The 27,605-nt window shown below is 38.6% G+C and overlaps 1 protein-coding gene across 1 annotated transcript in view; it reads right to left on the bottom strand.

Annotated features, from left to right (window-relative positions):
* ROBO2 (roundabout, axon guidance receptor, homolog 2 (Drosophila)) overlaps window positions 1-27,605 on the bottom strand; it is a gene marked incomplete at its 3' end in the record, with an annotated part of 135,709 nt that overhangs the window by 27,738 nt on the left and 80,366 nt on the right. Inside the window, exons 14-19 of the mRNA XM_010285434.1 lie at window positions 27,108-27,232; window positions 24,267-24,438; window positions 18,117-18,299; window positions 8,741-8,783; window positions 7,045-7,172; window positions 2,575-2,856 (exon numbers count right to left, since the gene is read on the bottom strand). Of these exons, the coding sequence (XP_010283736.1) occupies window positions 2,575-2,856; window positions 7,045-7,172; window positions 8,741-8,783; window positions 18,117-18,299; window positions 24,267-24,438; window positions 27,108-27,232 (933 nt within the window). The remainder of the gene's footprint in view (window positions 1-2,574; window positions 2,857-7,044; window positions 7,173-8,740; window positions 8,784-18,116; window positions 18,300-24,266; window positions 24,439-27,107; window positions 27,233-27,605) is intronic.

Below are 27,605 nucleotides of genomic sequence, written 5' to 3'. Positions count from 1 at the left end.
TAGGGAAAGCAGCCTACATCATACAGTTGGGCAGGAGATTTCTCTTCTATCCCCACGGGCAGAGTTACTCCACTGTCAGACTAGAGGAATAGACGCCTAATACATAATGCCTGATGTGTGTTTGAAAACTGTTGCACCAAAGCCTTGTTTCCCCATAGCAATGATGCTTGATGTTTCAATGTCTCCTCACACTGAAATTCAATTATATTGTTTAAACCTCTACATGAATCAGGTCCTGGAAAAAGAATTTGCCAGTCAGGGTGATGATCGTAGCACTGACATAAGCTGGGAGCTGTGCAAAGTATAGCCACAAAATTTCTCTGCCTCACAAAGCAGCTGAGTTTTTAGCTATTTTCCATTCCACAGTGGGGTAGGATTTCTCATGATATTCATGTGAGAGAGACAGAAAGTTAGTCATAATAACAAGTAGTACTTAAAGTGCTAACCAAGGAAGTGAGAGAACAAGTCCCTGCTCACCCTGATGGGGACGACTATGCAATCAAAGGTGGTCTCTGACTCCAGTGATGCACTAATTATTGGACTATTTGAAGGTCTCCCCCAGTTTCTCATGTATTACAGACACAATCAGTCTGTGACATAATTAGTGGGCAAGGGAGAGCAAAATACTAACTCTGCAGTCCAATAGACTGACACTCATCTGAGCATTGGGGAATCCAGGTGTAAGCTGCTTTGATCAAAACAGGAGTGCCCTGGCTATAGAAAGACTGACTAACCTGAGGTTTCTGTGTGTCATCAGAAAATTTACTTCAAACTGAGAAACACTACACAACTTCATGTTTCACTTGAAATATTTGTTCAAAGTCCAGCTTTTGATCAACTGGCATTTTCCAATGAAACTTTGTATTTTCTGAGAAAATTCTTAGGCAGCTGTAGCTGTCAACACGTCTAAAGTGTGATACTGCCCTCTGATAACTGGCACATATGTACCTCAGCGTATCAATTTCTGCATTTTCATGCAGCCAGAGGAGCAAGCCGATTTCCTTAGCTACTTACCAATACATCTCACATACAAGGATCAAGAACTTTTCTTGAAGTATGGTATGAACTTAGGTCTCCAACACCTCTCTGTCAATGCCATAATTTTTCGATCTCACTCAAATCAGCTAATACTCCCCATGAGAACACAAGACTTGCAAACACATTTGGCTATATGAGTTATGGGCCAATGATTAGAGGCTTCTACTCTCAACATTACATTTGAATAGTCATTTAAATTGACATAAGGAAGCCATTTCTAGGGTTGATCTGTTACTGTTATTATTGCTCCAACTTCTAGTAGAAATTCAAAAGGCTACAGATATAGTCTCAATTTGAAATTTAAGTCCCTTCAGCTCTCTCATATTTTGGTTAAGTGAAATAGCAGACTTCCATTTTAATTGCTGGCTTTTCAGTTTTTGTCTTGAAAAAAAAAGACATAAGCAACAAGTAAGCAAAATTAAAGAAATCAAGAAAAAGGTGTGTTTAAATATAATACACAACCACATGTACTACAATCATTTTCATCCAATGAAAATGCGTTGTTTCCAATGTAACATGCAGCACACACATAAAATTTACATTCTGTAAATGCAGACTTGGCACAATTTTTGAAACCCTGGTCATCTTGCAGGGCCCTACATTTATTTCTGAACTGCTTCACTGGAAAACAGAATTTAGAAACAGCTTGTGGGAGTGGGGAATCTGTTAACAACTCAACAAAAATATTGATCTCCTCATGAAGTTCAGTGGGGAGACCTATAAACTGAGGATCGATGCAGAAATACATTTGCTCCATGAACTGTGCTGTCAGGGAAATGATGTGACAAGGCAAGGTTTGCAATTGCACTGACGAGCGCTGGTTGGGAGGATTCTCCTATCATCTCCAAATCGATTTTGCAAAGGGTTTTGTTTCGGTTTTTTTTTAGCCGAGGCCAACGTGATGCTGTTTGCTGATGTTCCAGTGGGCAGGCACCCTCATACCTGTCCGCAAAGTCCACCTGGGAGGTCTTCATCCTCCCTGGCGAGATGCTGACCAACATCCCTCCGTCCCTCACCCACCCACGGCGGTGGAACCAACCTGAGAGGCTGCCACTCCTTTCGGAGCTGTTGTGGGAGCTGGTGGTGCTGAAATCCTGTGACTGGTTGTGTGGCAATCTATTAGCCAATCCCTCAGCCACGCGGTAGTCGGGGATGTAAAGCAAGGCTAAGGGTTAAAGGGCAAAGGTCACAGTGGCGTCGTGTGATTAGTTGACAGCACAAGCACATGCAACACATGCAGTTAGCAAGTCAACGGCAGATGTGGTGGTGCAGCAAGTTTTAATTTTGTTTTTAAGTGTATGCCTATCCTAGCTTAATGGGAGGCAGGTGGCTTGGTGATGAGCACAGGACAAAGAGGATTAAAAGCACAGAGCAATATATTGTGGGATTGTGTGAGGTTCAGCACGCATGCAAGGTATGTAAGCATTGGTTACAGTAAACAGGGACGGTGTCTCACATACTAAATGATTTTTCTAATTCATGCATAGATGGTACAGTATAAAGCCAAGGGCTCTGGAAAATAAGAGCCGTATTTACCATTGTTGCCTTTGCCTTGGTCTGGGAGAGAGTAACCGAATCCCATCAGGTCATTTTTTTGCTGAATTGAGCTTTTCCATTGGGGATCAGGTAAGTCGACAGCCAACTCATGGATGCTGTTGGAATGCAGTATCTGGGTGGTGGCATATGGCGTGGCTTGCGTTATTTGGCTGGAACTGTTGTAACTAGTTTTTGTGGTGAAGTCAATGCTGCTGTAAATGGCTCCATCGGAAAGCATAGTAGCTGTTTTATCTCCTTGTCCTGGCACTGGTGGCAGCACATCTGTGGTAAACATAGGGGAATGAAACATATCAATGATGCACAGGAAGCCTGAAAGTATCAAGGTTTAAGATGAAAAATAAATGTGTCATTTTGCACGTTTGCATTTCAGCTGAGACAGGTCCATGAGCCAATGAAGGGAAGATGATGTACAACCATCGCCAAGCTATCAGCATCTGTGACAGGCCTACCACTTGTCCTTCACGTCTCACTGCCTAAAACCATCTTTTTTTTTTCCATACCTTCAACTGTGAAAGTGAAGTTTGGAATATTTCTCTACTGAAGAATGTTTTCAATTGTTCACTCTATGTCAGAACCAATGAAACTGTCTGGGCTTCAGGGAAATGATGAAAGGAGTGAATATACAAATCACAGAGGAATCTTTCCCAGCAAATATGTAGCCAAACTCTTAAATGGATGCCAAAGATCTCAAAGTAATTTTTTAAGGGCATCACCTTGACTTCCTTGAAGTTTTTATGCATCAGCTTATCTAACTTCCTTTTTGACATTAGCTTGCACATTACTTCTTCACAACAAAAGAAAAACCTGACAAAACCAAGTTGCTCCTGATATGTGAAAGAAAATCTGTTCTTCTGGAGGGATTTAAGTGATCAATCTCTTAAAATGGCAAAGCAGTGTTGGCAATGGAGAACAACTTGTTCAAATACTCTAGTACATTTACCTGAAAAACAGTACAACATATTTAACCGAATATCTGTTGACTTTTCTACATCTTTTGAATCCTATCACACACTGCAATTTGTACTTTTAATCAGTTAGATTGGCAATCTCTCTCCTTACTAAACATTGTAGTGACCTTTGCTGGCGGAATACTAGATTTAGAAGCTGAGACTACTGAAGTGTGAACAACCTAATGATGACTGGCATGATGTCCCAAGGAGAACCACGGCTCAGCAGATAAGCCTCTTCCTGCTCTGTCAGAGGTCAATGTATCAGATGGTACTATTTTTACAGTTTATTTCTACTCTGAAAAGTTGAGTCCATTCTGGATTTTACTCGTTAAAAAACTGCATCATTTCTATTCCATTTGCTTTATATAGCTGGATGGCAGATATGGATTCCAACTGTTAGATCATACTTGAGATAATGCATACTCCTATAGTGGGGAAGTTCAGATCCTGTGCTAGGTATCACAAACATTTTTATATACCTTAATCCCCAAAGAGAAGAGATGATTCTTGCACCTAGACAAGGGTTTAGATTCAGTTCCAGACCCAGTGCAACCTCAGGGAATATATACCATGGCCTCCTCCCACTGTTTTGGTTTTTTTTTCTCCTGGGATGAACATTTAGACCATAGAACTATTTTCTACTGCATCCATGTGTGCAACAGTGAACATTTTAATATGCACACTAATAACATCTACAGTCTTAGCGCAACAACATAATATTAACAATAAATATGTCGATAACGAGCAGACAGACTGCAGAAACAGAGATTAAATTTGGGTCTATCAGTATGATCTGTTTTTGCAGACAACAACAGGGAAATGGGCACAATCAAGTATTTAAAATACCTTAATTGTATTACCTTACATCAGCAGATAAATTGTAAGTGCAAAAAAAATTACAATTAATGCAAACTACAAGTCAGATTTCAAAATCAGGTTATTACTCTCTATCTGCAGACATCCAATGTGCTTTCTAAGGGCAGTACACAATCATAAAAGTGTCTATGTGCAAATACAGCATGAGATGTGAGAGACAAGCAGAGTCCTATCTTTCTTGCATTTCATCCACAATATGAAGATTTTTCCTTTCATCAAAGTAAAATGGGTTGAAGTTTAGTAAATAAATTCTGTTGTTGATGTATGACGTGAAGCAAGTCCAGCTCAACCTGTCTGTGTTGGATTTGCAGACTCATGGAAGTTAAAACTAGCAAAATGCTCATCTCTCAAGTACTCAGACATACATCTATCTTTTAGAGCACGTTTCTGGCAACTGAAGAGGTATCATCTCTATACAGTCATTTTAAAATGGAGAACTATTCATTTGCACACGCTTGAAAGGAAAGTTGCGTAGTTTCCCACCAGCCAAAAATTTTCAGTCATTCTTACGCTGAGGTTCTCCAGACATTCTGGGAATTTTCAGTACAACCACAGGTTACTTTTTTGACCTCAATGAGATGTACACATTAATCACGCAAAGAGCTATTAAAATGCCATTTTGCAAAGTGCCATAATCACCTGGTAAAAATCAAGTGTGATTTTCCCACCAAGTTGTCATAGCAAAAAAACGCACACTGTACATTTCAGACCAAAGATGAACACACATTTCTCACTGGACACTTTCCCAAAAACTCTCCAAAATCCAACTTTTTTCCTAACTCTTGAGATAAATGAAATAGTGGTGAAGTACTTCTTGAGGGAAGCTCTTTCTTGCTGTCTCAGGAGACGCGGTACCATTTTGTGGCTTTACGTGACTCCAAAGCTAACTTGTGTTTCCCACTTACAGCCTTGCTCTCAACCGCCTTTCTAGGACATAACATGGATTTCATTCTCAAAGGCAATGTTAGAACTGCCTGCCTCAGCTCCTGGGTTTCCAGAGTGATTGATTGCCACCTTACTGTTTTCAAAATTCTTACAGACTTTTTTTGTTATCCCAGACCTTTTAACCTGTAAAAGAGGCCCAAGTTGTCTCTATAGCAGTTAATTCGTGTAAAAAGACATCTGACTTCTAACCCACCTTTAACGCAGAAGCATCCAAACTCAACTGCTGAAACAGCTAGGGATAAGTGGTCTCAAAACAGCCAGAATAGAAGTGTGAGCTCAATTGTAAAGATCAGGGGTGGAATTAAGCTGCTGAAATTCCAAATATAACTGTTGCATCTCTTGGACGAATTTGGGCCTATGCCTCATACACACTGAAGCCAAAAGCTTTAAAATGTGCTTCCAATTTCAATTGTACAGAGCCAAATGCTAAAAGAAAATGGTAATTTTTCTGTATAATGTGAGCTTATGAAAAGACAAAAGTACTGAAGGGTTTTATTTTAAAGATATTCACAACAGAGGAGCTGGCAGATATTCAGTTGTCTTCTAAATATTATCAAAAGTTTTGCTTATTTTATAGTATTTTTGTAAGACAAGAGCTTTACGACTTTTTTATATGGAAAATAAGTCCAGAGTGTTTTATTGTAATTTGAAGTCACAGTAGTCAAACCAGAAGGAATAAGTTTTGCGTGGGAATATAGAACTGATGTGAGGGATGGTTTTGAGAAGCAGATTCTGGTACAGTTCAAAACTGCATTCTTTTCACATTTATCAGTTTGATTGTTTTATAGATTCTTTTGCATTTTAATGTATTTTTGATATATAAAGTTGTCTTGATTTTTGTTTACTTATTTATGTCTTTAAAATATTTATATACTCATTTACATCAGGAAGTCTTGTTCTGAACACCACTATGCAGAACTAGCTGTATTATAACACCACAGAAACCAAGGAAGTAACAGAGAAATGTGAATATTACTATGACTGTCAAAAATCCGAATCACACATCTTGAAATTCCCATTTGAGTAAAATGTTTGAAAGAAAATAACCACTCTAAAGATTCATCACCATAATTACAAATCATTGCCTCATCTCCCCAAAGGTCCTCCCTCGATTCAAAATGGAAATAAAACCCTGAAAAATCTAAATAGTTCCTTTTTATGTATTCTTTCCTTCAATAAGAAGGAAAGTTTCTGAAGACCTTTGAGGCCTTCTTCATGGACTGTGGTTGAGACTGAGAGCACTCTCTCAGCAGGAATGGGCTGGGTAAGCTGGCAGCAACAATGTTCTTCCGTCCTTCTGCTGAAGAAACATCCTTCCTGCATCTCCTGAGCTCTCTGCTCTTATGGACATCATCTATCCCTGGCTACATTGCTCTGCACAGCAGATTGCTCATCTCCACACAAAAGGGAATGAGTTTGAGCAACAAATACATTTCTCTTGAGATTATAAGCAGACCCTGTCACACCCTCACCACTGTGGGGTAAACTACAAACTAGACCTGTATTTTAAAGTAGAAAGAGACAAAGCAAAATGAACATTTTGAAGTCAATTTTAAATCAAATCTTGAGTCAACCATAGAAAGAACTATAACGACAGAAATATTACACAGTGTTTATCATAGATGTTAATTAACAGAAGCCTATTGTATACCACACGGTGACTTAAAATGAAACCTACCTCCACGGCCAAAATTGCCAAGATCATTGGGTCCACTAGTGCTGTTGTTTACTGGCAGACTTGTGGCAGGCCAAGAGTCTGCAAGCCAAGGATAACTGGGGTCACTTGCATTCAACAGACCTGGTCGACTGAAGCAGAATAAGAAAAAAAGATATACATACAAATATATATATATTTACAAAATTAAAATACCTGTGACACAACTAGTGATTGAAGAGACCGTATCACAGCTTTCCTAACACCATACGTAATAGACAGTTTAGGAGACTTTAATTTATTTCAAATTAAAATTGTGTAGCCTTTGATGATTTAAAGACCTAGACCTTGAGCAGTTAATTATGGATATATACAAATCAACTTTGTCAGTAGAAGTGGGACTGGGCATCCGTCGTGATTCTGCCAGAATCCAAATGAACTCCGTTGTCTGTGTGAAACAGGGGTTAGGCAGCACCATCATGGGATCCTATACCAGGGCTGCATGATAAATTACCACCTCAAGGGAGCTATCACTCAAACTGATTGCTCCATATCAGCCATTTCCAGGACTTTGGGCTACTATTTCTTCCTTCCCCTGCATCCCAAATGCACGCCTGTCATCTACAAGCTGGTAACTCTTTCTTTGAGCACTCTTGGATAGTTTAGAGGCAAACAGGTTTGAGTCGGATTAATGGGAAGTCCACAGCTATCCTTATCTGCCACCACTGCATGGCTTTTATATCCCTGTAATTCCCAGCTTTGAGAGCGGTATTAAAGAGCAAGTGTGTTGAAAGAGACGGTACACTCAGGCCCTAGGGCACCGTGTCTCTCTCACCCCAGGATAAACAGCCAGAAATTTAGCAAGGCAGGTGGATTGTTTGTATTTGTATTTAAGAGGGAAAACAAATCATCTCCTGCAGACACCCCCTTCCCCCAAATGAAAACAAAAACCCACCCACAGTTCTGCGAGTTCTCTAGGTTATTAATGCACTCATGAAGTTGGAGCAACATCTCTGATCATTGTACGTTATAGACCCCCGTCTGGCACAATCCCTAAGAGAAACATCGGTTTCTATGGAAACGGCAATAAGAAGACCCAGCCGCTTTCTTGCCACATCTACTCGCTCTCATTAGGCCTAATCTCTTTTTGCTAAAATATTGATTAAACAGGAGATTGGAAGTTATTACCAGGGCCTAATTACAATCTCCATATTGGCAAAGGGAAAATAGATGAGGATATATGGGCCCGTTATCAGCTTTTATCAATTTCAATTGAGTAGCCAAAGTTGTGGAATCCAGTCCTATCAATCTACAGCCTATTCATCATCCATGAATCATTTATTTCGTGATCGATTAAGTGTAATTGTTCACTCACAGCAATTTAGGGGGAGCCAATAAGGAGTCTTAAACAACAGCAACTTCATTTGCTAATGTCTAATTAATGCAATAAACATACCGGTAACAAATGAACACATTCCTTGTGATATTTACTACTCATTTCTTCCAGGGCATCTGGGAGATATGAAACATCTGGGCTTGATTCCTCCAAAGTGCACAACAGATAGGTCATTAAGCCTTGTGGTAAGCTACTTAACTCCTCCTAGCATTGTCAATCTTCCAAATGATTGGTCGTTACCCGAGAGCATCACCTATAGCATTTTTCAGATCCCTAATTTTAAAAATAAATAGGATGGAAAGACCTTTATACAAAGAAACATACCTTCCATTGCTCATTAGTCCTCCATCTCCTCTTTGGAAAGTGACTGTGTTTTGGTTGAAAAAAACAGAACAAACAAACATACACACACACACGCACACACATATAAGACAGGGAAAAATCAATTAGTAATAATTAAAAGTAACAATTCAAACTGCTCAGTGTCTGAGATTGGAGGCCTCTTGGCATCATCACATAATAAAGTACAGAAAATATGAGAAAAGGATCAAACGTGTTAGGGTTACAACTTGTTTAGGATTTCACTGCACCTTATTGACTAACATCGATTTGCCCCGTAACTTGCAAGGCAGACAGCCGCCTGGGTAAAAGGCCTGAATTTACCACAGGTCCCTTTATATGACTTTGCGTGGCAAGGCTGTGCCATGCGATGCAATTGTTTTCTTGGCACGCTTTTGCTTCGGTACATAATGACATTGCACCAGTGAGTTAATAACATCCTGTCGTAATGCAGTAATATAATGTCACCACACAAATATGCCATTTCCTAGGACAAATACGAAGGGGTGGCAGCTCTGTTAGAGCTGAAGGGGTGAAAAAAAGCATACAGCTGCACTGTTTCCATTAGAAGTACAGTATAACGACCAGTATCCACACAGAAACGCAGACACGCCAGTTGCCCTGGGAAGAAAGAGTATTCCAGTCTTGCCATGGGGGATATGCCAAGGATACGTTCAGAGGGAGACATTTGTTTTTATGGTTCCATTCATGGGCGTTTGACAAAAAACAGCCTATCCCTTATCTATCTTATTAACAGGATTACATTTCAGGGCAATATAGGTAAACCCACATTACTGGTGAGATGCTAATTGACAACATTTGACGCTCCTTTTTGAAGAACTGGCAAATAGTTTGAATCAAGGCCAACAGACTACTCTGGTTCTTAGGGCAATATCCCATTATTTATTGTCAGGCACAGATAAGGCAGTCTATTAAATTATATCAATGTCCTGGACATCTGCATCCTTACAGGCCCCTGACAAGATGAGGGTTAGAATTTCAGAGACGAATGGAAGAGCCTGTGGCCCATTTAATTTCAAATAGGCCTTGGTTTGGAAATACTATTTACCTTTGTAAGACAGACATTCCCATCATTAAATTATAGCTTACAGAGTATTTGCAAGATTTTCTAAATATTAGCCCAAACTACAATAATCAAGATTAGGCTTTCTATTACACACCATTCTAATCAGAGAAAATTAATACCCCCATCAGAAATGCTGTGATCATTTAAAAAATTAGCAATGACATAAATCCACTGGGAAAATACTGCTGATACCTTATAGAATCCTTGTCACTTTATTAACTCCTAGGATAATTTCACAGTCTACATTCAGCAAAGGGGATAAAACTGGCCCCTCTGGAAGCCCTGCTGGAAAAGTGCTTGGGTAGGGTGATTGATTACCCTTCACTACAGAACAGACTAATGTCAATATCAGAAAATCACTGCAGTCATACGTCACATCAAAATGGTTAATAGCTGAATTTTGGAAGGATGTAATCAAACCAATTCATGAAAAGAAAATCAAAATGCAAGTATGGGAAGTATTAAAAGTCTGTTTTGAAAAACAAAACACAGTAAAACATTGCAGCTAATTAATTTCAGAGCCAATGCTACTTTCATTCACATTCTTTCTAACAGGCTGTCAAATGACTGTATCACTTCTTCCTCAAAACTGAATAATCTGAAGTGCTGTGGACATCATGTGTGAATATGCAAAGAGGTGGGTACTGCCTGGCTATGTTTCAAAGTATGTTGGTCAAAAGTACATTAGATGCTGTTGCTTTTCTCCTCCTCTCCTTCAAATTTAACACTCCATTTCTCTAACTTTCTGCATTTGTCAAAGCAACAAAAAATAAGGAAAATGAGAAACAAAGGTGCATTCAGTAACAACCTTTATAAATAAAGTTTACAGATTTAAGAGAATTCCAGTAAAACATACTTTCTGAAAACTTCTTGGGATTATGCTATTAACTACCAGAAATAATTTTAAAGTAATATTGTCACCACTTGTATAGCACATACAGGTGTGTGAGATTTTAACTATGCATGTCATATGGAAAAAAAAAAAAATCAATACTTGTAGTCTTTAAAATATTTATATCCCTTGTGTACCCTTATCACGTAAAGATAAAATAGGGTAGCTAGTGGAGACTGCAGCAATGTTTGCCAGACAGATTTTATTTTCTGGGTAGTGAGGTATGGAAAAAACTCCAAGGCATGCTGTGAAAAACATATCAAGAAGACATGACATTGAAACCTCTTTGCTAGAGCCATAATTGCTGCAGATTGGCTGTGGCAGCCGAGCTTGTTGAGAAGAGACAGGTATCACAGTTTTTACCCTTTATACTTCTATCTCTGTATCCTGGTGGTAGTAACTGTTTCCTGGGTTTTTTTCTACATCAAATAATCTTACACCCTCCCAATATAAACACTGAACCTTTTACAAAGAAAGGTTCAGCTTAGCTTGCTAAAAAAAGAACTTGTCTTGCAGTAACATTGCTGTTCCTGGGGAAGATTGTGCTTGGCTCACCTGATGTGTATGGAACTGGGAAGGAATACAGGTTCTTTTGTTTTCCTTCCACCTTGTATACCAATGCATGGGTGGTTATTATCTTCATGAGAAAATAAACAAGAAAGTATTTTAGTTACTATTCTTGGTGGAAGAGGCTCCGGAATATCAACTAAGCTACCCAAAATGCCTCTTGAAGTGTGGACATGTCATCAGGATGTTACAGAAAAAAATCATATTCCTGATGCCATCCATAAATGGGTTACCTGAGGCTGGATAGAGAAGGTGCCTTTCGTTTAGCATCAATATTGTGAAAGGAAAGACAGCTAACAACAGAAGCTATGGTCAGGCTGCCAACACAAGCACTATGTTTATCATTCCTGCCGTACGTTTTGTCAGCATTTTTGCCTGCAGTCTGATTTCTGCAATTACAAAACAAGTCTAAACACCTGAATACGAACATATTTAATGCAATGCAGGCTTGTGGATGTCACTGTAAAAATAAAACACACAGGCAGCTGGCTTTATTCATCCCGTCTCCACTTCAAAAAGAAGCAGAGCAATTTCAAGGGGCAATGTAAGAGGAGGAAGGGAAGGATGTCCCTATCACTGACCCGCCCATCTTCCTTCCTTTTTATCACCGAGGAAGCAAAAAAGCTCTTTCAGCACTCTTTGCATCTGATATATGTTCTTAGAAAGGCTGAAGACCTGCAGGGATGAGATTGGTTTTCAAAAGAAGATGAAAAAATAACCTCTGCATAGAGAGATTTTGAAGGAATCCCCAACTGCTTATACTTCAAGGACTGTAAAAATTCAGAAATATAATCCAAAGTGCATTTCAAATGCATAAATATTTAAGGAAATTATATTGCATATATTTGTATGAAGAACAGCATACGTTAAGGAGGTTTTCACATGCTTTTTCTTAAATATATAAGGAGGTACCCAAACCATTTACTAATATTATCTGACAAGGTTAAACTTAATCTTCATGCCTGCTAGAATTGGAAAATACGGCTGTATAGTAAGTTGACATTCTGAGGCAATAAAGCTTTAGAAATCTTTAGAAAGCCTTCTGTATGCCTATCTCTACTAGGCCACATTTTCCAACTGCAAATGAAAACTTTAATGTTGCCAGCCAAGTCTCATTCCTTTTTCTGATAAGCTGTTCCTCAAATATGAATGTAGATTAATCCTCTTTTAATAAGCATTAACTCAGAACAGATAATCAGCATATGAAAATTCCATCAAATCTTCTGTCTAACTTTGGAAGATTCTGTCAAATAATTTATCCCCATTTAACAATTTCAGGAGTTGCACATAAAATGTGTAGCATTCCATAATTTTCTATTTTTAATTTGGTTTTGTTTACTTATTTTCATGAAATCTTTAATCCCAAGGAGCACTAGTCACTAAATAAGCTCACCTACTCATAAGTGAAAATACGTATTTACTTTATTTGCCTGGCTGATGGTCTAGACACTTGAAAACACCTGGCACAACAACGAGTTTGAGGGCACAGAAAACATACGCAGACAAATGAAATTTCTCTTATTTCTACAAATGGATTCCATGCCTTTGTTGTATAGGTCTTTATACCCAAAGGTGAAAAGAGAATTGCAATTTCCAGTACAAAATAAACAAATTCTTTTCTGTCATTGCAATATGGGAATGGAACAATTCATCTATTATGAGAAGTGGTCACATATCTCTTTTGTGCCATCTATCTTTTCTTGGATCATGTAGAAACCCACAGTCCGTGTTTATATCTAGGCAATCTGAGTAAAAGGTAACCATAAAAATAAAAATAAAAAACAGTGCAGCAGTACTTTAGCTTTTACAGAAACTCACAAAAGTAAGACCAATCCCTTTTATATCTTTTATATCACAGAAAAGATGACTGAAAAGGGGTAACATTTGTATTTAGTGTCTCTGTGCCAGATTTGGTTTTGCTGATAGTATGTCATGGTCCCAAAAATGTATACTTCTTGTACAGCTGCAGATGATGACACTATTACTTACCAGTAGTAATCTAACAAGCATAGTTGAAAATCATATGTTTTGTAGTACTGATATTACTGAGAATCAATGCTTGGTGAGTCATGATGGGGGAAAGGGAAGTGGAGGAATAGTCATGTACAGAATTGTGACTCAGTAACTACTGGAGTCAGTTCAACTGAAAATAAGTAAAAAGATTTAGATATGATTTTCCATGTCACTTTATTTGTGACCATCTGAGCAATTGATCAGTGCTTACGAAAATGTTCACAAAGACAGAAAGCTTAATGAATGTAACTCAATCAATTATTCTTCTCCAGCACAAATCTTTACCAATAGTGTGACATTTGCTCTTCCCCTACACAGAGCATTACAATAGTTTAGTCACACAGCAGAAATTATATTTCTTAGGAGCCTAATGACAGAATACAAATAACAAATCATCCCAGTGAATGACCCACAATCTGAAGATTGCCAGAAAGAACATTTTTAGCAAGTAATTATATAACTGCAGAACCTGGACTTTTCAACAACTATTTTTAGTGTTTTAAGTTCTATGCATGTGCATAACACATATGCAAATACAACTGAAGAAAAATGAAATAAACAACTTTTACATCAGAAATAACTGAAAAAATAGGTTTTTGTTTTGTATCTGAAACAGAGTAAGTACATGAATGTTCCACTAATACATTATATCCTCTTTATTACACAGTCAAATCAGCATGTTCTGCAACTTTCTGAAGGAAGAATTTAAAGCAGATGTATGAATAAAAAGGGTGTGCCTTCTAAAACCTGAGTATATTACAATAAATTAGTCTTTAGTAAAACTGTATTGTCAGCTGCCTCTGATGAGATTCTGAAAGATACATACCACTGTCTAAATATTTAGATCTGAAACCAAACTGTTTATGAATCAAAACTTTGAAGGGAACAACATCCAGTTGTGACTGTTATCAAACCTCCACAAGCATAAGATATGTTTGTCTAAATGATATTGCCAATGACAAATTCAAATCTCAGGGAACTAATGATGTTTCTTAGGGAACTCGGGTATAAAGATAGAAAACATGAACTATGTTCTTTCATAAGAACCACTTTTTTTAAAATTCATGATTTTTTTTTTGGACTTGACTACTGGATGACTTAGGTTCTAAATGCCTCCAGAAAAGATTATAGGCCAGGAAATAGAACTATGTGCTGTTGTAGTTCTATAAAGTCCATTAGATGTCAAAACTATTTTTTAAAAAGCAAATTTTTGGCAGTGCCTCTGACATATCCTAGTTGCCCAGCACACGTGGATCAACTGCACTAAATCATGCACAGTCACTCTGGCTCCTGCACAACCCTGTGTCATGCCAGTGTATGCTATGAAGATGGTGGAAAAAACTCACCACAGTTACAGACAGCTGAGAGTGGCATAATCATAGGAACCAAATGCCATGATGCATTATTTCATTTTGGAAAAAATCCTATGTTTTGTCTCAAAGAAAAGCAATAAAGCATGTAGGATAAGATGTGTTGTGCCACAACTTACACTAACTTGAGCAAACCCGCTTGGAAGCCAGAGGAGCAATTCCTGAGCCCCCAGAACTCCTCCATGAGGACGCGTCTCCCTCACAACGTCACAGGCCCCTGGGGCAGACACCACCGCCTTCGCTCACCTGCCTCAACAGTCATCTGTTCTTTGCTGCTAAACTCAACACTCAGGCTATGGCTGAAGATAAGCAAGAGCGAGAAAGCAGCTAGCTGAGCATGAGGACCAGTTCAGCAGTAGGAAGACTGGCATCTATCACGTGGATGGTAGAGGGGAGAGAAGAAGAGACAGATTTGTAAGTGCAAGTGATGGCCCAAGCTACACACCAAAAACTTTACAGACTTCCGCTGGAAAATGCTGAGATATATCATCCTTTGACACTGTAACATTGAGGTATGATTATTTTTGAGTTTTTGAATCTCGAGCTTAGGTGTGAGAGCAGAAGCTATTTGTATTAATTATTACTATTAATTGCATACTTTATTTTTCCTGGCTATCCATATGTTGACTAAGCTATTTGCAACCTGCTGTTTCAGCCACACTTCGTTTATTCTTCGCATATCTTTAGTCACTCTTACAATAATGGTCTACCGTATGGTATGTTTATTAAAGATAGGAAAATAGGATATCAGCTTTGAATTGGGCAGGCAGAAAAAAAGCAAATGCTTCAATTTCAAAAACACAGTAAAGGCAATGCGTGCATAGGTTAATCGCTAGATTGCTTGAAGATCTGAAGACCTCACAGTAAGGCCAACGTATATGCAACTAACAGCTAAAGTAGAAGAAAGTTCCATTTCTCCAGTTAGATCTTAAAAAATGCTTGACATACTTTTTTTGAGCTTTAAAATCAAAATTTAGTTATATACAACTAATGCTTGTTTATGTTAAGTTAGTTCAAGCATCTTGTCCTGCAAAAACGCATTATTTCCAGGAGTTAGATGAGTAAGAAGTACGCAGAATTATAATGACAGACACATTAATGGTGGTATATTTTATGTACCCCTGGAATCACCAGGAGAATGTATGCTACATTTTTATCACAGATAGGCAGCAGAAGTATTTCTCCTTGTATTTGTTTTTAATTCTGCATATCTCGCACGTTCATAAACACTTAGATAGCTAATGTTTGCAATGACGTGTTGGTGAGGTAAGAGACAGACTAATGGACAGTACCTGCAGGGGTGAAGGTGAAGGACTGAACTGCAAAACAAGAAAGCAAACACATGTGAGTTACACACCCTGATAATAAGTGCTAATTGCAGGGCACGAGGTTCCTCTGTAATTTACTCAGTTGTGGTTGAATATCATAAGCAGGACATAACACTTGAGTTTAAAGCACTAACCAGCCAGCAGCCAATGAGAAATGATGGTTGGAAAGGTGAGCAGTGCATTTGGACAGTCACATTTGAAGACTTTCTGTGTGGACATGCTCTTCTCCAAATTATAAACATTAAGATGAATTTTGAAGTATGATCTGTTATGAACTTTCCTTGCTGAAAGCATACACTGTTTCATAATTCTGATGATTGGGCATCTGTGTCATGATGCAATGTGCACATTACGCTTAGATGCAGCAAACACCATGAGAAGGAATGAGTTGCAGGAGACACGCTGTTTATAATTACTATTATAATTATTTACATCTATGCATTTTAAGGTATAAAAGACTTTGCTCTCCATTCCCTCTCCCGAACATGCCAACTCACATACAGGGCTAATAATTCTGCTTTTTATAAAAAGAGTAGTCTTAGCTTGTGTCCAAAGTTTATGTATAGGACTGTTTCCTAAGAGGAATAACAGTAACAGCTGCCTCTTAATATGAAAAATCTTGGTATCTAGACTGATATTTTAGATAAACACATGTGTAGGTGTGTGTGATATATTAGTTTCTCAATTAACACCACCCCACTTCTCAGACAGTAAATGCCATTGCTGTTAAAAGAAAGAAAAAAACACCTCAGCAAGAAGCATAACCTATGAATGATATAGGCCACATGGTGACGCAAGGTGAGGTTCCACAGAAACCGAGTCAGTCCAAGAGCCACTGAAAGGGCCTCTTCCTCCCTCTGCTTCCACTGCTCATCTGATTTCTTCTTGGGCTGCCTTGTTTCACTAAGCCAGTGGAAAACTAATCCAGCAGGAGGGACTGAAAAGCAACATAGAGTAGTTTCCTTCTGGTGCAGTGAGCCCAGTCAAGGACATTGAGGAGTCTGATGATGGCTAACGCTAAGGTGAGGAGGCATAGGACAGTTTGGTTGTGAGCAGAGAACGCACATAGGTTTTTGGCAAGTTGTTAGAGATGCTCAGCCACTTAGGGAACCATGTCCTCGGGTTCGCATGTGATAACTTGTAAATAGAAGAGTACTAGTGTAACTTTGGTGTGATAAAATGTCAGCATTAAATATGCTGTGTCCTCAACTGTGCAAATCTTGCTCCAAAAGGAAATGTTTTCTCTCTTTAAATGTTAATACGCACTACAAGAGAACCTACCCCAATATTTGAAGAACAGCTTTTTTGTGTTAAATTAGGCTTCATTTTATGGTAATTCACCTCACTACCTAAAAATCCATAAGAATCCTGAAGCACAGAATAATACACAAAACAAACAGGTTGGGGAAGGAAGAAAATATTTTCATTTGACAAATGTATTTATTTTTCCAGATATAGTTTTCAAAAACTAATTTATAACTGGAGCAACACATTTGGTGCAAGAGGGATCACACTGTGAGGGAATTCCAAGCTGTTCTAACTCCAAGACAAAACTTTTTATGACTTCTACCATAGGTAAATTTTGACCACACTTCTCTGTCTAATACATCACTCTCTTCTCCTCTAACTATAGGTATGGAGTCACTGATTAAGTACCTCCATTCATTTGCCATGCACGTAGCTTCAAAGACATGGAAATGTATAGGAATGAAGACGACGAGCAAATACTCTTTCTGACCTTCCCTGTAAGGGTCTAGTCTAATTCACGTTTAAGGACATAAATGGAGCTGGACCACTAACAGAGTGCCTTCTGAGCAAGGAGCAAGAGTTACAATTAATCCTCTTTGTACTTTTTTATGCTAGATGTGCTGGAGATGTAAAAATAAAGACTGTGTTATGATAATGGTGAAGTGTGGTACTGAGCAATGCATTTAAAGCTTCTCATACACCAGCATTTTCACAGCATACATTTAAAACAAGCATACAAAATTCACCCAGGCCACCTTTCCTTTAAGTCCAACATGTTTTTTAAGTAGGTTTAACAGCACCTGTTCTCTTCATGAGAGAATCTGATGAGATGGTAATAAATAGTTACTGTTCTTACCAGCATAATTGCTGAGCCCCTTCCTCTTCTTTCTGCGCCAGTACAGCCAGATGCTGAAACCCATCAGAATGACCCAACATGCACCACCGATGCCAGCTATAAAGGCAGGCTGTTTGACGACATCAGTGATTTGCTCAGTTATGCTGTTGTTATTTTCAGTGATGACAACTTCATTACGACCTCCTGCACAAAAGAAATTTGACAGAATGTTGTTATTATGGATTCTCTAATACAAACAAAAAAAAAGTACTGTAAGTGAAAATTAAAAAAAACAGTAATGCACCTCAGAAGAATCATCCACAGTAGGAGAGCTTTAATGAGTACCAATGCACACCTGAAAACCAATATTTCTAGAAACTAAATCCATAATCTATTGTGATTTTGCAAACATATATTTGAAAAGATAGCTCTATAGCACTCTCCCAAGTAATCTAAGAGATGACAGTCCAGAGCCCCTTTCTTAACAACATACATATTTGTTGGTTTGTTTTTACATAATTATAGACAGAATACAATGATGAGAAAATGGATCATAGGAAACCAATTAAAAAAAAAAATCAAGCGGTCAATAAATAGCTTTTTCCAAATGAGAAATCCAAATACAAAATATGCTACAACATTAAAAGACAGTGCCTTCTCTCAATGTTGTCAGCATGCCAAAAATTCTTACTTAACTCATTTGGTTTTGCTGCATGCTAGAGTTTCCAAATTTAAAATAAAAAATAAAATATATGTATTTTCAACTGGGGCAAAGATGCATTTTCCAGAAATTATTTCATGGGGAAAACAATCCATACAAATCCTAAGTGCACCAGCTTTGACACAAAGCAGAAAATCATGTAGTTAACTGTAAGCTCCAAACAATCACAGCAACAGATGTTATTTTTTTCACCTAGAAGAGGCATGAAAATTCTTAACATCAATCTGTAAGAAATAATTGTGACATGGAATACCAATTAAAGTGACATGCATCAAAAATTACCATATAGGATCTGAAACTGTGTATATTACATTAGAAAACAGTAAATTTCAGTAGATCTCCCATTGTTTTTTTCCCCTTCTTTCTCTAAAAGGGAACTTCTCTAAAAGGAAAAGCTTGGTATCTGTCTTGAAAACAAATGCTCATAAAAAATGTGAATGGAAATTTAGGGAATGCTAAAGCATAAAGGGCCAGCACTTTTCTACTTCAAACCTTCCCTTGTCAAAAATGGTTAGTTCTAAAATTAGGAAATGCGGAACACATTTTTCTGCAAAAAATAGGAATACTGATTAGATGTACGTTTGATATAAACTGCCCACATCTGCAGTTTTGAAATTGGTGAAAGAATTATCCATCATTTCCTGTAAAAGCATTTATATAGCTCAACCCTTGGAATGTGTATGCAGCATGATCAGATGCCTGTACACATGCTGAAGAGCTGCAAGAGTAGCTGCTCTGCTGAGGGAAAAGAGATGCAAATACCACGATTCTCAGTTATGGGAGTCTATCGCACACATGAAAAGGTGGTAGAATATGGCAATAAAATACTGAAATGGTCATTCAGAAGTAATCCTTAAAAGTATCGCAGCATTATGGCTTGCTGTGAAAACGTATGTATTCCTCTCGTGTAATTCAGCAACGGTTGAGTTCACTGCTCAGCGCTTTCACCAGAACGGCCCCCGTGTCAGCGCGCTGGCTTCAGCCTAAAGCAACCAAACAGGGTCGCCGGCTAAAGCAGACGTGAGAAGTCTGACACTTCCAGTTTTATTTCCACCTCTTTGCAGGAGACCCAGGGTGTACGCCAGTCGAGTTGCGAGTGAGGATCCCCGCCGAGGGCCCACCGGGCTGAGCGTGCCTCCCCTGCCCCACCACCCCGGCCCGGAGGCAGCCTCAGGCCCTACGCTGCCCTCAGAGCTGCGCCGAGCGGCTCGGGAAGGGACGCACTGCGCTGCCTTACGTTGCTATCGCACTGTTAATGATCTCGGTGATTTTATTAAGCTTTCCCTCTTTCAGCGCCATGTCAATATTTAGTAATGATGACCGTCTGCTTTTGCAAACAGACTGTTGGAACTGTGCTAGAGCTTGGCTTGCTTTCAGTGGTTCTGCGCAGGAAACAAAACAGGCTTCCCACAAGCAACATAGGTGCCACAGAAGGTGCTGACAGACCGCGCCTGCTAACGCGTAAAAAGGCAGCACGGCAGTACTGGTGACAGGTACTAGTCCATACTGGCCATACTGGTAAAGCTTCACCAGCATCACGGCCTGGTAGCTGTGGCCATCCTGTCCAATGCTTTCCTGTTTTGCCTTGCCGCTGCCAAAGGCCCGGCGGCTTCCCGTCCTGGTGCAGCAAGCGACAGCAGAACTCAGTGAGCACCGGGACGAGGAAAAGAAGGGAGGCAGCGGTGGCTCCCTTGTGGGATTTCCCCCTTTTTTGTCTGCCCGTGGAACGAATCCGTAGGTGCACACCAGTGCTGAAAGAAGAAGCGCTGAGAGTAAAACTAGCAGGAAGAGCCACTCTATGCCATGCCATGCTCTTCCAGGCACAGAATTGATTCTCTGGTAGAAATCAGCATGGGAGTTGATGTTGCTTTAATTGCCTTTAACTTTCAGTTAATTTCTGTGCCCTTTGGAGGAGAGGTAAAGGCAGCGGGACAGTGAGGAAACAGGTAATGTCGGCGCTGCTTCGGAGGCAGCTGTGCTGCCATGGAGAAGGGCAGGCGGGGAAGTGCTTCAGTGACCCCAGCTTCGGGAGCGGACGCTCCTGGACTCAAGAAAAGAACAACTGCTTCCCTCTAAAGCCTCCAAAAAGTCTGAAGATGCCATTTTCTTCTCTAAGGTCAGAAACCAGTCTTTTGAGGATGAAGGATGTTAGAGCTAATTGCAGAGAGCCTGAGGAGAGCTTTCAGTGGACTTTACGCTCTCCCTCTCTTCTACAGGAAGGTGCGATCTGTCTCCAAACCACCTTCTAAAGTTTGCAGTCTGGTTGTTTGCTCTTACCCTTCAATGCCCAGCAATTACAATTGCAAAAGTAATAATTCATTTAAATGTCAGAATAACATATGCTTTGTGAATTCACCGACTGGAAAATAAATGGATACAGACGAATATTACCCACTGACGTTTGATAAAATTAATACGATCGTTGGGGTTTGGGGAAACAAACAGCATTAATTTTGTATTTCTTTATATAATATTTAAGCAGAAGTACTAAATATGTCATCTAAGGTACCAGTGTACTATTTCATATACTGCAGGTGTTTCTGTAACAATGCTGTCAGTTCAACTAATTAGAACATAGACAAGGGAAGTGTGCGACCTGTAACGCTCCATTGTTCCTGAAGACAAAAACATAATGAAATATAATGTCTTCCTCCCATTGGAGAGTAATGAAGAACAAAACTAATTTGTCGGACCAAAAATTAATTAGACACATCAGATTCGATTGTACCTATTACTGTGAAAGTTTGCAGCTGTTCCTCATATTATTATGCCAATGATGGAATGTAAGAGTGAATAGGCCAACTGATGAACAGAAATTATAGCTATACCATTAACCAACATTGCCGTTATCTCCAATTTTATTTCTGGTTTCCCGAGTGAAATTTTTTGGCATATCAATAGTGATCATAAAAATTTTATTCTTGATTCTCTTTGAATCTTCCATAAAATTTTTCAACATCCTGCCTGAACTATGGGCACAGGATTCCTGTAATGGTGACACATTTTCTAACTAAAGAAATAATATACCTCCTACTGCTCAATATTGTCCTGGCTTTACTTTTTGGATTGTCATGGTTCTATTATCTAGAATTGGTCTGGGAAGTCAGTAGTTGATGATCCACCATGAAAATCAGTTATTTCAGAAAAAATTCTGGTAAGAACATATCCTATATTTAAGAACATCTTCTTTCTTTTTATACACTGGACTCTGTATTTCATGACAATGAAAGTCATACTGTTTAGCAACATGGCTTAACTCTTCTGCATCACTGACCTGCTCTCTCCATAATTCAGCATTTCTGCAGTTGTTTATTCTGTTTGCAAGCTGTTAAATAGTATAGCTAAGCACCAGGCCACATAGGACTCCATTATAATACAATCACTCAATAATGTTTTCCCATTCATGATGATGTTTTGAGGTTTATTCATTAGCTCATTTTTAATCCATGTAATTTTTTTTTTTTAATTTACCTAAAACCCTCATTTTCTTATTTTATGTTCTTGGTTCTCAGTCAAACATTGAGTGGTACTAACTCAAATTTTCCAGAAATGGTATAATTTCAACACTGTTACCTTCTTCAAGCAAATTTATAGCCTGAGAAATAACTGCCAGCAACTCATAAGCAATAGAAAAACAGGACCTAATGAAAACGGAGATACAGACCACACAAATAATAAGCCCATCCAGCTTTGGGCTCCCAAAAGAGAAAACAGAAATGAGAGCAGAAACACAACCCAAACAGAAAAGACTCTTCAAAAAGGACTCTTAAATGTGCAAAGGGACTGTTGCAAATGTGCAAAGATGCCACCAGACAGACTTGTTGAAGCAGACATTCTAGGATCATTTAAGGAATAAATAAATATCACTAAGTTTAATGGTGCAAAATTAAGTCTCTAAATGCTAAGTAACTTTTTTGTTTTCCTACTTTATTTGCATCCTAACATCCCTTTCCTTCTTCCTGCAACAACACAGATCTCTCCACATTTAACTCTTGCTCATACTATTAATTTTTTTTGTAAGGAAAAAGTCAAGATGGAGGGCTGCAGCCAGACGTGGGGCTGACCATTCTGGTTGAATCACCCAGCAAAGCACTCTGGTGCAAGTTTAATTCACAACACGTTAAGTGACACACGGCTACTCATGTGCTTAAAATGCAACACACTTAAATGTTTTGCTGGAACAAGCTCTAGTGCCTAGCTAGATGGACTCTATAGTGAAAAAAGAAAAAGAAGTCCTGCTCAAAGCGAACACAATGACAGACTAGTCTTACAACATGAGTTATTTATACAAAGGTCCAAAATTCATGCCTATTAGATGACAAGTTTCTTGCATTTTCAAAAATCAATTTCTTGCTTTCCTTTCTAGAAAACTTTTTTCTCCTCTTTTCTTTGGCATTTCTGTGGCTGCCTTTTTCTAAAACCAGTGCTAGCACCACCTCCCCTCTTTCCTTCTCCAGGGAAAATATATTAAAAACTGATGTACCCCTATTTCTGTTTTGATGCATAGAGAATCTGAATATCATTAAACATTTAAGCAATAGTTAGGGGACGACCTTTTCTAAAGGTGTACACAGAACAGAATAGGCCACGTTTGGGACGTTGTATTGACAACATTTTCTAGAAAGAAAATATTTAATAACAACAAAAGACCCACAAACAAACAAAAGCCCATTTAAGTAATAACTAAATTAGATATTACAGATCAAAGCAACAAAATGCTTGTATTGCATATTCAAAAGAGTTGCTGCTCTGCACAGCTCAATTCAGTTTTGCTAAATATGGTTACTTCTCCTATTCTTACCTCTCCCATATTGTGCCTGCTTTTATATTTCATACTTGAGAAGAATTTCAGAAGAAACAGAATCTGTGTTTCCCTCAGGTCAGGAAATTAATTCGGCATGGAAACCACTACTAAGAAACAGTCATTTCAAAGGCAGGGATGTTAATACTACCTTTGCTCTCTATTTGGACTAGAGGCCACTTAATCTTTGACAAGAGGAAGCTCATCTGCTTGGGGTACCTGAGAAACACTGACTTCAAATGTTCAGAAAACCAAGTGTAAATAGTGCCTTAGGCACCAACGGTAGGAGTAAGGCAATATTAGAGTCATCTGAACAGGAGGAAAAGGGAGCTTGAGCTGTTAGTTCCATAAATATGTCAACCTGCAGAAGTGGTAAATTAATTTAAAAAAATATTAAATCAGTTTCACTAGATAATCTGCATTTTCTCATATGTCTCGGGAACACATTTCCCTCCATTGGCTGCAAGAACTCTGCACAAAGAGAAGACACAACGTTAGCAGGCAGTGGGACGTTAAAAGTTAACTAACTAGCTCTGTTCAAATCTCGTCTTTTGCTCCATGGATTTTTATGCTTCCAGCAGTGATTTATGAAAGCATTTCTGAAAGTCAAAACAGGCAAAACAAAACAACAAAACAGACAATCACTTACCAATTATTATGGGTTGTGGCTCACTTTTTACTCCCACACCTGCACTGGTGCTTGCAGCAACTTCCACGCGGTACTGAATACCTGGATATAGGCCACCTATTACTACAGACCGAATGGCTGCATCTACTGTTTTGTTGATATGAAATCGAGTCTCATTACCTAGGCACCAGATCTGGGACAAAAGTTGAGGTGTTAAAAAATACGAAATTCTTCATACTCATACACAATTGCACACAGATATGATGTACTGCATGATAATCACTATTTTGGACTTCTAAACAATGTTATTGTCCAGGAGTAACTGGAATCGGGATGATTTAGCTCAGGAAGCTCTCCCAGATTAGCACAGAGCCAAGTGTGCTATACATTAACTAAAATCTTATTCAGTAATGTTATTACCACTAAAACTTTCCTAAAAAAAACCAACTTTTTTTTCATTCTTGATTTCCCACTCAATAGCAAAAGGACACCAAATAATACAAGCACAGGTTGAAACACTTCTTAAAGTACTAAAGAAGAAACAATTTTCAAAATTATTTTCAACTTCCTTTCACTGTACAACAGGGATATGTGAAATTTCTGAAATTGAATAAGTACAAACTCACTTTTTAGTGCTGCTTTTGTGATTACTTATTGTAACATTATTCAGGAATCCAGGTATCAATTCCTGACTTAATTACTCCCTAATTAAACAGAAAAAACACTCTGTAATCTCAATTGGCATTTGGTGATGAGAATGGTCTATTATTTCAATGTTATGTGTCTCTCTTGCATTTTTTCTGCTGGCTTTTCCCAAAAAGTTTTAAAACTAAGACCTTTTAGGCATTCTTCTTCGGTTAATGTTATCTGCATATACTGCTTCTGTACTATTAAAGAAAGCATTTTCCACCACTCAGGAAAATCAATGCATAAAGATATCACATGTACACTACATAATTATAATAGCAGAAGAAAACACTATTGATGGAACCACTATCAGCAAACAACTGATGTGTCTAAGCAACAGCAATGCTCTCTTTAGCCTTATTTTTGACCCTGCTCTGTGTTTTATAACAGCTTATCTTTTTTCTGTTAAACACTGAGGAAGATTTGGAGGGCAAAAGAAACCCTTGTTCATATAAGCTCAAGTAGTCTTATTTGCAGGCCAGAATGCATTTAAGGGGGCAAAACTATTGCGTTCATTTTTTCACTCCTTGTCTGTCCTGGTCTTAGGTTATGGCAGCTAGGAGATGTCACAATGAAATGCATTTAATTAATAAGTGAAATTACAAGCATTCTGATGCTTGAAGTGGAATCAACAGATCTACATTCAATTTGTTAGAAAATGTATTGTGAAACCTCAGCAGTCATTTTATACTCAAGGATGTATTAGGCACTTTGTACTGCATTCACTGTAGCCAGCTCACTCATCAGGCAGCCACCTAATCTAACACAGAAGGGATGTAATAGGTAGCGACTCCAGCTGTTTTTATAAACAGCCTAGAGGTCTGAGCACTCACCTGGAACATGGCTTTTATTAACCATCAGTCCACTTTGTTTCATACCTACATATTTTGTGGTTTAGGAGTGTGCTTTACTTCTTTGCCTATAAGTCCTTGTTGGTTAATATTGACTTATACTGGAGTCAGTATCAAGATTAATTAAGCCAAAAGATAATTATTAATTGATATGAAAATGAGATCAATAAAATACTGAGATTAATAAATCTTGATATTGACTAAAAGCAAAACAAAAGAAGTGCTATGCTAAACATAAATATTGTGAGCATTTACTGCATCCCTCTGACCAAGCAATAAGCTGGAAGAGGTTGAACAATAAGTTGATTTAAAAGTCAAGCACTTTCCCTTTTCTTGATGCTGTGTTCCCTCAAGATACAGCAGGGGAAAAAAATTACATCTTCTTCTGTGAAATAATCTGCATGCACCACTTCCATCCTTTGTGGGACTGTCAAGAAAGCTGCCCTGCTCTATTTCAAATTTAAAATTTCACACTAGGTATACAAACCAGCCACAGCAAAGTTATTTAACAAACGGTGTGTTCCATAGTCAGAAACCTGTGACAATGCTGAACCCTGCCTGTTCATTTTCTCCATGGTCCTCCACCCCGATAACACACTGCACTCTTCCCATGTTGTGAAAATATACTCGTACAAAAGTGAGCTTAGTGTGGAATTATAGACTACAAAAAAATTTAAGATGATATATAAGGAGTGGATACTTTGAGCCATGGCAGCAACAAAGAAGGAGAAAATACACCCAATGGAGGCAACTCTTATATAATGAACTCTGGATACAGGAGTGGTGTTCAACCTGTTCCTCGGAGCAAGCAACCTAAGACTGTAAATTGTGAATCTTGACAGAGATAGTGTTCGGAAGTATTCTCCTAGAGCCACAGTCCTTGACTTTAACCTTGAAGTGTTAGGATTAACGTTTTTGCAGGAGAAAGAAGAGGTATCTTTCCTGCCAGCTTTTCTGCTAGATTGAAGGCACTCTAAGACAGGGACTTCACTGCCTGTCTTGAGAGTGCAGAGGCACTTAACAATAAACCCCCTTCTTTTCACTCCACGGCAGGGAAAAGCAAGAAAGAGAAGCACTGTGAACTACCTGGTAATTACAGCTCTCTCTGAGATCTAGCTCACTGTATTTTTGCTTTTTATATAACAGTAGTACTGCTTTAAAAAAATTTAAAAAATCCATAAGCAGTCAGTCCTCTTTCTCCATATAATTATATGGGCAGCTGTAAATGTTGTCAGAATCTAATCCGTAAACAGCACTACTGTTCTGTAATTCAAGCAGGCTGTTTCCTTAAACACACAAGCCTCCCATTAGACATGGTTTCTACCTTATACTCCTGGATGACTCCATTTTGGTGATCTGGAGGAGGAGGATCCCAGGAGATGCTGATGCTTGTGCTGTTGTGGTTTCCAACTGTCAGGACAGTAACGGACTGAGGAGGGGCACTTGGAGCTACACCAAAGAGAGGCAACAAACAGAAGCAAGACATTAATCCATTTGCTAGAGCACGAATTTTGCTGAAACAGTGCAAGAGCAAGCAGACAGCATACACAGTTCACACTCCCTGCAGGCCTAGGTATGCACATTTTGTTAGGCACTGACAATTTTGAAAAATGCCTTTCTGAAGAGAAGCATAGCGCTGAATGACAATGTGGAATTTGTGGCAATGGAGAATCAATACAAATCACTTCATTTATTTATATTTAGCATTTCTTAAGTTCACATTGGACTTACTCTCACGCTTGCATTTGTCTTCCATAATATGCATGCATAGCTATGGATTTATCAACTAAGTCATAATGTGAGGCTACTTCACCTGGCCTGA

Source organism: Phaethon lepturus, unplaced genomic scaffold, assembly GCF_000687285.1.
Source record: "Phaethon lepturus isolate BGI_N335 unplaced genomic scaffold, ASM68728v1 scaffold12414, whole genome shotgun sequence".
NCBI lineage: Eukaryota > Metazoa > Chordata > Aves > Phaethontiformes > Phaethontidae > Phaethon > Phaethon lepturus.
The sequence above is the reverse complement of the archived record's forward strand: the minus strand, read 5'-3'. Positions and strand labels throughout refer to the sequence as shown.